Source organism: Lissotriton helveticus, chromosome 7 (genome assembly GCF_964261635.1).
Source record: "Lissotriton helveticus chromosome 7, aLisHel1.1, whole genome shotgun sequence".
NCBI classification, from domain to species: Eukaryota; Metazoa; Chordata; class Amphibia; order Caudata; family Salamandridae; genus Lissotriton; species Lissotriton helveticus.
The window spans coordinates 1,099,361,386-1,099,375,003 of NC_136068.1; the positions used below are offsets into that span (position 1 = coordinate 1,099,361,386).

The 13,618-nt window shown below is 42.9% G+C and overlaps 1 protein-coding gene across 1 annotated transcript in view; it reads right to left on the minus strand.

The window, feature by feature from the left end:
* GPRC5C (G protein-coupled receptor class C group 5 member C) overlaps positions 1 to 13,618 on the minus strand; it is a 133,720-nt gene that overhangs the window by 46,900 nt on the left and 73,202 nt on the right. Inside the window, exon 3 of the mRNA XM_078654235.1 lies at positions 8,514 to 8,608. Coding sequence (XP_078510361.1) covers positions 8,514 to 8,608 — 95 coding nt within the window. The remainder of the gene's footprint in view (positions 1 to 8,513; positions 8,609 to 13,618) is intronic.

Here is a 13,618-nt window from a genome sequence, read left to right on the forward strand (position 1 = left end):
AATAATGAAAGAAGTTAAGTTCGATGTTATTTTGCTGATTAGGGTTATAGAGGTGCACCAACTGGTGGCGTAACCGTCCGTTTGCGCCAAAAAATGATTCTCAAAAATGTGTGCACACAATATGTGTGAACATCCCAGTGATTGGGCACTCCCTCTGGTTCTTCAAAAGTGAGAAGACTCCGTGAGTTTTAAAGTTGCTTTATTTTCAGTTTTAGCGATATTGTTTTTTTAGCCTTTCATGAATGTAGATTTAATTCATCAACATCAACTGGCTTAATCAAAGATTAAATCATGATCGCTCCAATGCATTTCGGGCGGGATGCCCTTTCTCAAGGAGCTCTGAAAACGAAAACAAGAACGAACCACATTTGTATCCAGTTACACAGTTACTTCATAACTGTTATACTTATAGACAATGATCAAAACAACAAGTTCCCAGTGGGTGGTGACAGTTTGAACGAGCGTGTATAAATGGATAGTGCACACGTAGTGAGTTGGACTTAAAAACCAAGAGTATGGAGGGGGGGTCGGGGGGTGAGGTATAAGCATGTTATGGAAGCACCCGGAGTGAAGGAAAGATACAAGTAAGTCTTTGACATGCCGAAGGCAAGAAATAAAAAGAAACGCTCACGTGGGTTCACAATGGGCATTAAAGCTGAAAAATACAAAAATGACAAGGATGTCAGCGTTTCGAAATGCGGTAAATGCGGGAAGCATTAGCGCAAAACTAGTCGGGTGAAAGGAAAGAAACTGCAATCTTACCGGGCAGAAGTTCAGGTTCGGGACTGACAGAGTCTCCGTGTATGTTGTGGGCTAAACGCGAATGCGCGCAGTGGAAGTGATTGTATTTCACGTGTGGGAAATGGACAAAGATGAGGGACTCGAGGGTGGTGTGTTCAGAAAGTGAATAAAAGAAGGACAAGAAATGAAGTGCACGGGTCAGCCATCTTGGAGCGGACGTGGCAAGAACAAACAAAATCCCTTGTGATGGGGTAAAGTGAGGATGGGAAAGAGAGTAAAAAAAGAATAAAGGATGAAGGGGAAGAGGGACATTCAATAGATAAAAATGAACCTTAGTGGGAACGATATCATACATGTGTGGGAGCTGGGAACAAAAACATATTCTAGCAAACATAGTCATGAATGCGCATAAGGGCTATGTGTCAATAAATACCACATTGGGTACTAGTCCTGGAATCACACATAAGGTGATTATAGAAAACAACTCAGTTTGATACGGTCATTAAGACCGAACGGTTTACAAGATTGCAAACGGTAAATCCATGATGTTTCTCTTTGTAAGAGGAACTTATTATTGTCTCTTCCTTCTTTCTTTACAACGGTTTCAAGGACCATGAATTTTAGTTGTGCCACGGTGTGGTTGTGTTCCATGAAATGTGTGGCCACACTGGATTTTGTCTGTTTTGTTCTGATATTGGATTTATGTTCGTTCAGACGAACCTTTATTTTTCTCTCTGTTTTCCCAACATAGATTTTCCCGCAGGGACATTTAAGTATAAGATTAAATTGGATGAATCACAAGTTGCGTTGACTCTGACTTTAATTTCTGTACCTCTCATTGGGTGATTGATTTTATTGCCTGCGATGATATTGTTGCAATTATTGCAGTTGAAGCATGGTCTCGTGCCTTTGTATGAAACTTGACTTGGAGTTTCTCTAGATAGAATTTCCTTTAAATTGATAGCTTTAGTGTATGCGAACAGGGGAGGGTTCTTGAACATGTCTTTAAAATCCGGTTCAGATGCAAGGATTCTCCAATGTCCAAGTATAATTTTCTTATATCTCCCACTCAGTGTGGAGTATTTAGATACAACTACCATCTTGTTTTCCTCGCTTTTTGTGGTCTTATCAAGGGCCTTTTCACGTTGGATAAGAGAAACTTTTCTCTTTGCTTCATTTGTTGTTTCCGGCGGATAACCTCTTTCAGTGAATCTCTGGTTCATTTCATCGATTCTTTGTGTGTAGACTTCTGGGTTGGATACTATGCGTTTAACGCGCAGCATTTGGCTGAAAGGGAGGTGACGTTTGAGAGAATGCTGATGGAAACTTGCAAAATGCAACGTATTGTTGCGGTCAGTAGGTTTTCTATAAAGATCTGTTTCCAGGCCGTTTGGGGACCTGGTGATTGATACATCCAGAAAATTAATATTGGACTCATTCAAATTCCATATGATTTGGATGCGGTGATCTTTAGTGTTGAGGATGTTCAACTCCTTTTCCAGTGCGATTTTTGTGCCTTTCCAAAGGAAGAATAAGTCATCGATGTGCCGCACGTACATCAGTAGATTGTTGGTCCATTCAGGGTTGTCGTAGATATGGGTTTGTTCGAACTCAGCCATGTAAATATTCGCGTATGCTGGCGCGGCGCAATTGCCCATGGACATACCAGATAGCTGTTGGAACCATTGGTCATTGTGGCTGAAGTAGCTGTGGTAGAGGGTGAAAACCATAAGCTCCATGAGGAAGATTTGCATCGGTTCCGAAATATCGCTGTTCAATAGGATTTTTTCAATAGCTTCAATCCCTCCACCGTGTGGGATTGACGTATATAGGCTGTTCACATCCGCTGTGCAAAATATGAGATTGTCATGTTCATTGATTTTAATTTCTGCAAGTTTGAGCAAAAATTCGGTCGTATCCTTTATGTAACTCTTGAGTTCTTTCACCGACGGCTGTAGATAGCGATCTAAGAATTTTCCTATGGGTTCATGAAGTGACCCCTTAGTAGATACGATGGGTCGCATTGGAGGATCCATTAGACATTTGTGTATTTTGGGTAGAAGGGTTATAGTTGGACTTCTTGGAAATTCAACCAATAAGAATTTCTTGGTACGTTCATCAATTGTTCCTGTGTCGTAAGCTATGTTAATGATTGATTCTAGTGTGGATTTGTATTCATTAGTTGGGTTGGATTCGAGTGATATATAAGTTTCAGATTCCCAGATATGTTCATTGATTTTTGCTTCATACATACTTGAGTTCATAACGACAAGGGCCCCGCCTTTGTCGGCTTTTATGCATTTAATCAACTTGTTATCAGCGATCCTTCTTAGTGTGTCGTTGTCTTTTTGTGTTAGGTTCAAGGCTCTTGTTTTTTTCTTAAAATTGATTTTTCCCAAGTCCTGTTTTACTAGAGTCTCAAAGGTGTCAATGCTTTTATGACTGACAGGTGGTAGATATGAGCTCGATGGGCGTATCCCGCGTAGCTGGTCAGGTTTTCTATCTGTGGTCGGTGGAAGTACATTTTCAAAAAAATGGCGTAATCTTAATTTCCTTGTTAGCTTAAATGTGCTGGTCTCCAATTCAAGTTGGTTAGTGAAGGTGGTTGGAATGAACGATGTTCCCTTTTGTAAAAGATTAGTCTCATATTCAGATAGTTCAATATCGGAGATGTTAATGACTAACGATTTGTTTTCTTTTTGTCCTTCTTGGAACCTCTTGTGTTTGGTGCTTCTGGTTCCTTTTCTCTTACTCCGCCTGGTTCGTCGCTTTCTTGTGGGCCTTTCTCTAAAAAAGGACCCGATGTGGTGGCACTCTCGTCCGATGGTGTACTTGCCTGTTCTTGATTCCTGTTCATTTCGGCAGGTGTTTTTCTGGGTGGCCGGTTGGTTGTATCACTCCCAGAGGAGGAAGTATCAGTGTATTGGCTGAAATGCTCTCAGAGCTTTTTTGCAAATCTTCACAACTGCTAGCTGACGACGACACCCCAATCTCTCCATGCTAAATACACAATACAGGGTAACACTTGGCTGTATCACGGCTTGCTTATCATTTCGAGGTATTTCCTGTTGAAAGGCACCTGCATTGCACACTGCGGAGAAACTTTGAGATTAAGAGTTGCATAGGAAAGTAAGATCTGACACAGCCAATCATCTTGGAGACATACAGCATGGGCAGCAGCAGTGCAAACTTCTCCCAGACATAGAAACAGCTGCAGCATAGGTAGCAACAACAGCCGTCCAAAATTCTCTCACATACGGAGAACAGCTATAGCAGAGGCAGCATCAGCCGTGTACCTTTCCCTTCTCTTTGAGCATCTCGGAGTACTCATGGTGTATGACTTCAAAATGGGTAAAAAAAAATGAAAGGCAGTGGGGAGAACAATGGGAACTTTGACGTGTGGTAGGAGAGATAATAAACTAGCAGGAAATGTGGATTTTGATACTCCGCCATACACACAGTAGTGGTAAGTCTACGTCTGGAGTACTCAACTAAAGTATAACTACAAAGTTTAGAGGTCTTATATGCCATACTGCCCGCTTTTCTGAAGGCCACATTGGGTGTATTTTGTTCAATTCTCATTTCCTCACCTGGGGTATTGCTTCTACGTTTAAAGTCCTCTAGTGTATTCAGTTCAGCACCGGAGGTCATGACTAGTATAATTTGTTTAATTCTGAAGAACAACTTTTGGGGGTGGTCTGTCCTATCCAGGAGGCCTCACAGGAAGAGATGTGGTAGGTTCTGGAGCCGATTCATCCTCTAGGAGGTCACCTCAGGTGTACTGTACCCTGTTCAAAGGTCAACCTTTGGAGATTAGTATTCTGTTCAGGAGGCCTCTGGTTTATTATGCCCAGTTTGAAGGTCTTTAGAACTGTGTGTGAAGGCATCATTTCTTGCCAAAAATCTTCATGTTGAAGAATGTTCACACAAAATATGTGTGGGAAAGAATTCTCCCATTAAAAGGGTTTTTTATGGAGTTTTGTTTTGCAAATCCTACTTTTTCAGAATGTCTTTTGAGGTCAAGGTTGAGATGAGAATGTGAAAATGAGGGTGAAATAAAATCAAGAGTAACCTAAAGAGTTACCTTTATAGCACGTATACGCTGCAGTTACTTGCCCTTTAAGTGCCATTCGCCACAGAGTATGAACTTTTGGCTGTAGGCTTACCAACAGAAGTTCTTCCATTGGTAGTTGTCAGTAGACCATACTTGCCCCAATTGATTAAACGTGACGGGTATTGGGTTTTTCCCGGCTTTGTGTTCCATTTAGAGAATGGGTGTTGCAATCTGCCTGTCAAAATGTGTGGTGACGATGTGGACTTTGAGTTGCCATTGTGTGATGCATCACTGTGGGGTATTGCATGGGTCTTATGGCCCTCTGCTGAACCGTGTTAACTGTGGTTATGTAGCACATCAGTAGTAGTGTTATCAGGCTTGAAAGTTAACCTCTTAGTTATTTTCCTTTTCTAGGATCTGGGTTAGTGATTGTGGGAATGATCACTCTGTGGGGAATGTGGCTGAATCTGTTGGTCTCATCACACATGCACTGGACCATCACAGGGGAGGTCAGTAATGACTCTGTATTTTGGCGACCCACTCGAATACAACAGGTTTTTAATAATTAAAAAGAAGGCCTGATTTATTTTTTCTTAATGCAGCTAACAGCAACCCCACTAGGTGGAGACAAACGCCCCATTTCCACTTTTCATAGAGTATGCGCTTTCCTACTTATGAGCTGCTTCTTGGTTCAGAAACATAATGCAACAGTTTTGACCCCCATCCTCACCAAAGCATCTGAAATGCCTAATTTTCGTGGGTCCTCCTTAGTTGGAACATGGCATGGGGAGGATGTCACTGATTAAATGGCCTGTTCTCTTCCTTGACTGGGGCATGTACTGACTTGCTTGTCTCATTCATAACTCTTAGTTCCTTGCTAGTGTTGGTTGTTGTTGGTTAGGCGTAATCTTATTTCCTGCTGTGCCCCCAATTCCTCCTGTGTCTCAATTCTTCTGTGTTTCTTTTTTATTCTGACAAAATGTTGTGTCTCTAGTCTCTGTTACTATGGGTCCTTGTCATCTGAGTCTTAATTAGTATGGCCTATGTTGAGCTGAGTGTCAGGAAAATTAAGGAGGAGGTGAGCTTGAGGTTACAGTGGGAAGGGGTGAAGTTTTGGTTGGGTTCAAATTGCAGGAGCGGCAGAGTTTGAGGAGAGGGTGACTTCTAAAAAGGATAGACTTAAGGATGAAGTTGGATTGAGGTGAGGATGAGACAACATTTGGTGTGGCCAACCTATGGTTGAATTTAAATAACTTTATAGATGAGGTAAGAAAGGCATAGAGCTGAGGGGAGACAGACGGGAGCTGACGTTCAGGCAAGGTTGTTACTGAAGGGAGATAGAAATGAGAAGGCTGAAAACGAGAGGAGATTGATAGTGTCAAAGACTGAGATTAGGTTTAAGTGTGTATGAATTTGAGGTGAGGGTGAGGCTAGAAGCAATGAGGATGAACATTTAATTGAGGTGAAGCTGAGTTGAGGCTGATTTTAAGGTTGAGATACAGGTGAGGTTAAAGTTTATTTGAGGTGAATGAAGTGGGAGTGATTTGAAGAGGGGATGTAGTTGAGGTGAGGTTTTGGAGTGAGGCAAGGTGAGTTGAGGGTGAGGTGAGGTAGAAGGGAAGTTAAGGTAACTTTGAGAGTGAGGTGAGGTTTAAGTGAACTCGAAGTAAAAAGAAGATGAGGTTGAATTGAATTGCAGATGAGACTGGGTTAATGAGGGTCAAGATTGTGCACGATAATAGGGCCTCAACTACATTTGCTGTGGCCCTGCGACAGCCACAGTGGAGCACACATTATGAACAGATTTTCTGCACTACCCGCTCCCGTGGCCTCTTTCCACTCAGTTGTTTAAGCATCGGCATAGGACAACAGAGGATGCTAACGCTGTTTGCAGGCTAATGGTCCCCGGCACAAGGGCCATCTCAGTGCTTAACTTTTGCCGGTGTGTGCCAGCGTTCGACAAGGGTACTCATTTTTGCGGACCTAAACACCTTTGGACGCTAGCTTACAATGTATGGACATGTCAATCCAGTCACAAAAGTAATCATTAATCATTGTTATTTCTTTCACATCAGAATAGTAAATGAGTTGAAGTGGGAGATGCCACATTAGGTGGGCTGGGCCTGGACAGGGCGTGGAGAGTGCCTTAATGGTAAAATAAAAGGCCACCCTTCAGGAAAACGTTCATTCGACTTTTACACAGGTATCTGCGGAATTATCCCAGGGTAAAGGCCATCTTTAGCTCCATACTGTTGTGAGTAGGGACTAAATTTAGACTGGCGTGCTTGCGACTCATGTGACAGTGACCGAGGTTGGACGTGCGCATTGTGCACAATGATCAGAGTAGTTCATTTCACTAGTGAATCGAGTATTTACCACATTTGAAAAAGAAACATTCGGTTATGAGCTCAGCTAAAACTTGAACTATATGTCAACTGGATTTTTGTTTAGGTATTTCCCCCTGGGCCTGAACCATGGCTTTTTCTAGCCCAGTGCTCTTGACACGTCACTGCCTAAGCCATGGCCGCAGGGTAGAGAGAGTCTATAGTAGCATGTGGAAAATATAGACAATGTCTGCCCAGCTTAGGAGCTCTGAGCATGACCCATGCCGCAGAAATACCTGCTAAATGAGTGAAATAGTCCTGGGGCAAGCGCAGGTGCGTCGTTGTCACGCCATGCTTTCTTCCCTCTTTGCTGAGCCTTGCTCTTTACCTAACTATGCAATGAGGAGAAGGTAAGGTGCCATTGAAAGAGAAAAAAAATGGTTCCTTTTTTCTTCATACCCTTTATACATCCTATATTATAAAAAGGTTTTTAAAAAAAATGGCAGGAGGCTATTTAATAAATCAGATTGGGGAATCTTTATAATGAGTGAAGAATGCAAATGCGCGAACCAGTGTGACCCCTTGATAATTATCCTGGGCGCGCCCCAGTCTATGTTTTTCTTTTTAACATAAACTGGAGGCAGCGATCAGAAATATGAAAATCATTCTTGTCTCTCCCCAAAAAAGGAAATGTCCTTCCTGAATTCAAGTCATGCACCCCTAGATGGGAAATGCCAACAACCCTGCAGACATTTAGCACCATTAGGCCACATTGCTAAGCTTCAGCTCGGCTCCCTCTGGCACAGTGAGCACAGCATCTAAGCATGGGCCCACCCAGACCGCCCTGAAAGCTCGAAAGTGGAGATTGAAATGTTTGAATGAATTCGATCTACCAGTAATCACACTGGCACCCTGCTCCACTCATTTGCTTGTAGACCCTGTGTGCCGATACAGACTGCAACCAGTCGTGGGCATGCCTTTTTGGAGTGACATAAACCCCTGATATTATTGCCCCTTTGTAATGTTTTTACAGTTATTATGTCAGTGCCATAGCTCAAAAATGAGGTACTTACTGAAGAGATCTGTATGCAGCCTTTAGACTATAAGTTTAAGAAGCAATGGGGGTCAACACAGCAATGGGGGTCAACACAGCAATGGGGGTCAACACAGCAATGGGGGTCAACACAGCAATGGGGGTCAACACAGCAATGGGGGTCAACACAGCAGTTCGTCTTTTCCTGGTCAATAAAATGAATACTGCGGAGAGAGGCAATGATGACAACTACAACTTAAATGTCAAATCAAATTGTGGTTTGCACCTAATAAGTGGTCAGAATTATTTATGATGATCTAAAATTTTCCACATTGAAGAAGGCAAAAATATAGTTTCTTACCGGGCCTTTGTTCATGAGTGCCATCTCGGTAGGTTGGTACACGCTAGACCGCATCTGCCCGTTGTACCCGCTGTATGGAGAGATGGGCTTCTTGGCTGTGAAGAAAGAGAAGATGTTCAAGCAGCGTCAGCCTGCGGCGAAGTTATGATGCCACGCAGGATGTCAATGCCGGCGTACTCCACCCCTCTGAGGATGGACACCAACCCTTGAAGCCTGTGCCGCTGTACTCCAGCACGGGAAAGTCGAATGCCAACTATTTCGTGTGCCTAGAAGCTGAACCTGAGGGTTATCCAGTGCATTGTCCAACTCTGTGAACCTTAATACTATCCCTCTCCTGCACCTAGACACCAGATACAAGCAAAGACATATCACTTTTGATTGTTGATACTTCCTGTTCCTACATGTTGCATGTCACCCGAGCCATTGTACCAAGGCTTGGAGTGTACACTCTTTCATAGAGGTACGCATTGTAACTCTTTGGGCTCTAGTGCGTGCACCTTTGTTATTGAGTAGTGTGGCGCGCAGGTGGTCTTGCTTGGCTGCCATGGTTTGATCCTAAATGAAAACTATACTCATATGTACAAATTACAACAAAACAAATCATTTTTTGTTGACAAGGATAAGATGATATGATGCTCGAGATATAGGTTCCTGGTAGCATCCTCATGTTTCTTTTTAAATCCTGCCGAGGGTGGTACCCAAGAATAAAGGAAATCCCGGCTTACACTGAGGTTGTTTAAGACAAAGATCTGGAACCAGTTTAGGACCAGAAAAAAATTATTCTTATCTCCCTCCCCATTGAGGTTGAGACCACCATGTTAGTATTATCTTAACATGGTGGGTCAGACTGGCTGATGTTGAAGCATGCCAGAAAAGAGTGGGTGAGGCCTTTCCATCCAAAGCATTTCTGTTTTTGATTTTGATCTTTTTGTAAACATAGTTCTCTTATTCCAGAAATGAATGTAGTAATACAGGTCTTGCTGTACCTGTTTTGAGTTATGTTTTATGTGTGGAGGATGAATGGCAAGTAAACCTCTAACTCCTTTGTGTTATTCAGCATAAAACTATTACCCTTAGGCTATTTCTAGCGCCATCTCCAGTAAACACGCTAGAATAATTCTCATAGCAAGAACCCAATCCTATCCCAGTTCTATATTCCCACTGCCAATCGCTTCGCACCCCATGCATGCCTAAACGAGAATAATTAACTTACTCTTGATGCGGAGAGTTTATCCTAGGATCCACTCCCCTTCAGATTTGTCATAATTAAAGGGACAGAGATAATTTCTCTTTTGTTAACAGAGTGGATTAAGGGCCATATGTATCATTGAAGTTCGCATGCGCAAAGGCCGAAATTTGCAGAATTTTGGCCTTTGCGAATGCGAATTCGCAAAATGATATGTATGAAGTAAAATCTGGTGCAAAATAAGGAATCGCAAAATTTGCGATTCCTTATTTTGCAATTGCATTTAAGGAATAGCAAAATTACGATTCCTTAAATGCAATGTATGAAGCCAAAAAAATTTGCAAAATGCCTTTAAGGAATCGCAAATTACCACCAACTTCTAGTTGGTGGTAAGTTGCGATTTCCTTGAAAAATGCACATTTCAGCATTTTTCAAAGTGCCATGTGATGCACATACATGCCCTTAGGGCATGTAGGTGCGCCACATGTGCACCCATGCATATTTCAGGGGTGCAACAGGGTGTCCTTTGGACACCCCTGCACCCTTGAAATTATTCTCAAATTGCGATTTGCAAATTGCGAATCGCAAATTGAGAAAAAATTCCCATTCCTTCCTATGGGCTTCCTGGCCCATAGAAATGAATGGGAAAGTATTCCTTAATTGCGAATTCGCAATTTGCGAATTCGCAATTAAGGAATATCAAGAAATCACTAAAACATTGCGATTTTCTTGATACATACCATTTTGCGATTCTGAAACAGCGATTTCTTAAAAATCTCTATTAAAGAATCGCAAATTGGTTCCTTGATACATATGGCCCTTATTCCTTTATATACAAGAATATAACAACAGATACTGCCTGGCTTTAATGGTCATGTCGACCCCGCCACTTGTAAAAGTGCTCACGCACAAAGCATACTGGCCACAAGCACTAACGGACCTGACAAGCGATTGGCATCTAGAGAAGTATTATCAAATATTTTTATCCCAACTATATGTGACCTGGCACCAGATACAGCTAGAGTCGAATCTGCGAGAGTCTCTCCTGCTATCTCCCAGACTAGGTCTATCCCTACCTTCACATGAAACATGTAAAGGTCTGCAGGTGTTTTTCCTAATATTTATTGTACCTATTACTTTGATCACCTCTTCTGCTTCACCACCACTAACGGAATCTTATGTTAATCAGCCAATGTCAACATCAATGCTAAGTTGGAGTTTGACAGGAAGTAAGACAAAGCTTGAGGACACTGAATGGAGGAAGTTCATCGAAAATGTTTATAGGAATGGCTACAAAAGTTTTTTTTCTTTCCTTCCTGCAATTAGTTCATCTGCTGGGACACCCTCAGTGTGTTTATTAATATGGGTGAACATTTAATTGAAGTGCTTTATCACAGAGTTGTCACTGCACTCCCCTGATCTGCAGGTGTAGGCAGGAAGAATCAAAAACCATTGCTCTACTGGACATGATATTATCCTCGTATGTAGCCTCTCACAATGTCATCATCGCAGGGTATTTAAATCTAACCTTCGAGCCCAATCATATTTCACAAGTTCTATGCGCAGAGGAGGATGCAGTATGCCACATTCCCAAGTTGACGTCTGCCTCTAGGAGCAATTTGTCTAGGGCCACCCAGCAAATGGTGAACCTTAGTTTTACTCATGGATCATGTGCTTGTAATAGTCATTCCGTTTCGGACCTAAGACCTTCTCCAACATTTCATAGTGGCAATAATACCAGCTCTATACACTATATCCTCTTAGATCTCTGCATCTGGGGAACTATGCTAAGCATTTATGATTAAGTGGCTAGCCACATGGGAAAGATACTCAAGAACTATGATTCCCCAGATTGTATCCTTAAAGAAAATAGCCACCTATTTTTGGAACTCAAAGATAATTAAGGGTTTTAAACAAGCCATCAAGAATCCAAAATGCCAGGAGTGGTTCTCAGCTACCCGCAGAGAGGCCAGGAGTAATTTGGTGACTATCCTAAAGTCTAGGCAGCAGGGCTGCCATCGGGGAATCTAGAGCAGCATATAGGAAGATCATCAAATTTGACAAAGCAACGTGGGAACAATCAATCTGGGGAGCTCTTCTAGAGGCCTCATTTAAGAAGGACTCAAAAACATTCTGGCAGATAGTGAGCCAAGGAGCTAAAGGTCGGATTAAATGGCCTAAATCTAAGCCACGGGGGGTGGGGGGGCATTTTAAACTTATGTACAACAATCCCGTTCAGCCGTCCAACAGCCGGCCACTTCTTCCTGAGGACATACAGCAGTTCCCTGCCTTGTGAGACCACCACTCAGCTTTTCCCTTGAAGAAACTTTCGCTGAAGTTTGCTCCCAAAGGCAAGGGAAGACCCCAGGGCCAGATAAAATTCCTTCAGATATGTTTTACTCTAACCCCTCTATCTGGGTGACATATTCACATTGTTTCCAGTACAGTAGCTGTAGGTGCACCCATTTCATCTAAGTGAAAGGCCCCAAAATTATGACAACCCATCAAAAGGGTGTCGTAATCTCCAGAGTATCTACCATCCTATTAGCCTGTTAGACAACCTGCAGAAAATGTTGTGCAAGCACGTTCTGGGCCACTTAAAATCTTGGATAGAGGAGAATAATGTCATCTCCCATTTACAAGCAGGACTTGGGGCACAAATGGGAACTACTGACCAGGCCTTTAGGCTCCTTATGAATAAATGGAAGACTGTAGATGTTAGAGGAGGCTCACTCTTTGTCGCTTCATTGGTTTGTGTTAAAAATTAGTTTCTGGTTGGCTAGGGTACGCACCTCAGCCAGGCAAATCCCACCACTCTAGTCAGGGTAAGGGAGTTACACACCTAAGATAACCCCTTGGTAGCTTGGCAGAGCAGTCAGGCTTATCCCAGAGGCAATGTGTAAAGCATTTGCTCAACACACACACACACCAGTGACACCCAACATACACAACAAAAGAAGATACTTCAAACAAGTTTACCTAAAAATATCCTTTGTATTATATCTAAAGCACGTAGGCCACAATCACATAAATCACTTTGCCATCAGGCAATTGTCTTAATAATACATAGACTATAAATCACTCTGCCCGCTGCCCCTCGCCAAGGCCCTCATCAGGACGTCAATAGAGCTCTCACCACTTGCTTCCTGCTGGCTTCCTGAGGAGAAACACGTGCTCGACGGCCACAAAGAGCGCTCCTCTCGCGCTTTCACTTTTAAGGTTAAAAATGCATCGCGCACCCCATGCTGGTTTGAAACATGGGTGAAACATCAGTCCAGTCCTTTCCCTGTCCCAGACAAGAGAAGCAACTGAAAGCCATCCTACCCCAGACAAGTGTGGGGCAGCCCTCCTCACACAGTTTCTCCAGCACTCCTTCCACGCAGGACACTTTAAGATCCAGTAAGGATCTTTCTTGAAATCGTTTATCTCACTGAGATTTCCAACAGGGGTTCAGCACACACAAGCCCTTGGAGATTTTTCTTCACAAGCAGGATACCCAGCAGGGCAAAAAGAGTCAGTCATTTTCCTTAACCACCGACAGAAGCAGCAACTACAGGCTAGCCCACCCCTCACACAGAAAAGGCAGTGCTCCTCACATAGTCCTTCCGCTCTTCTTCTTGGCAGGGTCTACTTGTTTCTTGAAGTAATCTAAAGCTGTGGTTTTTTTTGTCCAATACTTACACCCCATTTTGTCATTATTCTCTTTGTAGTCAGGGTCTCTGAACTCAGTCTAAACCAGTCCTGTCCCCCCTGGTGCAGCATGACCACATGGGGCAGAGACAGCATTGTGAAAATGAGACACAGCTTATTACGGTGCTAGTGACACTCCTCCCACCACTCTAAATGCAGACCAGGCCTATTTAGCCCCGCAATCAGTCACCCAGGCAAGGCAGGCACCTCCACCCCCTTGTGAGTGTCT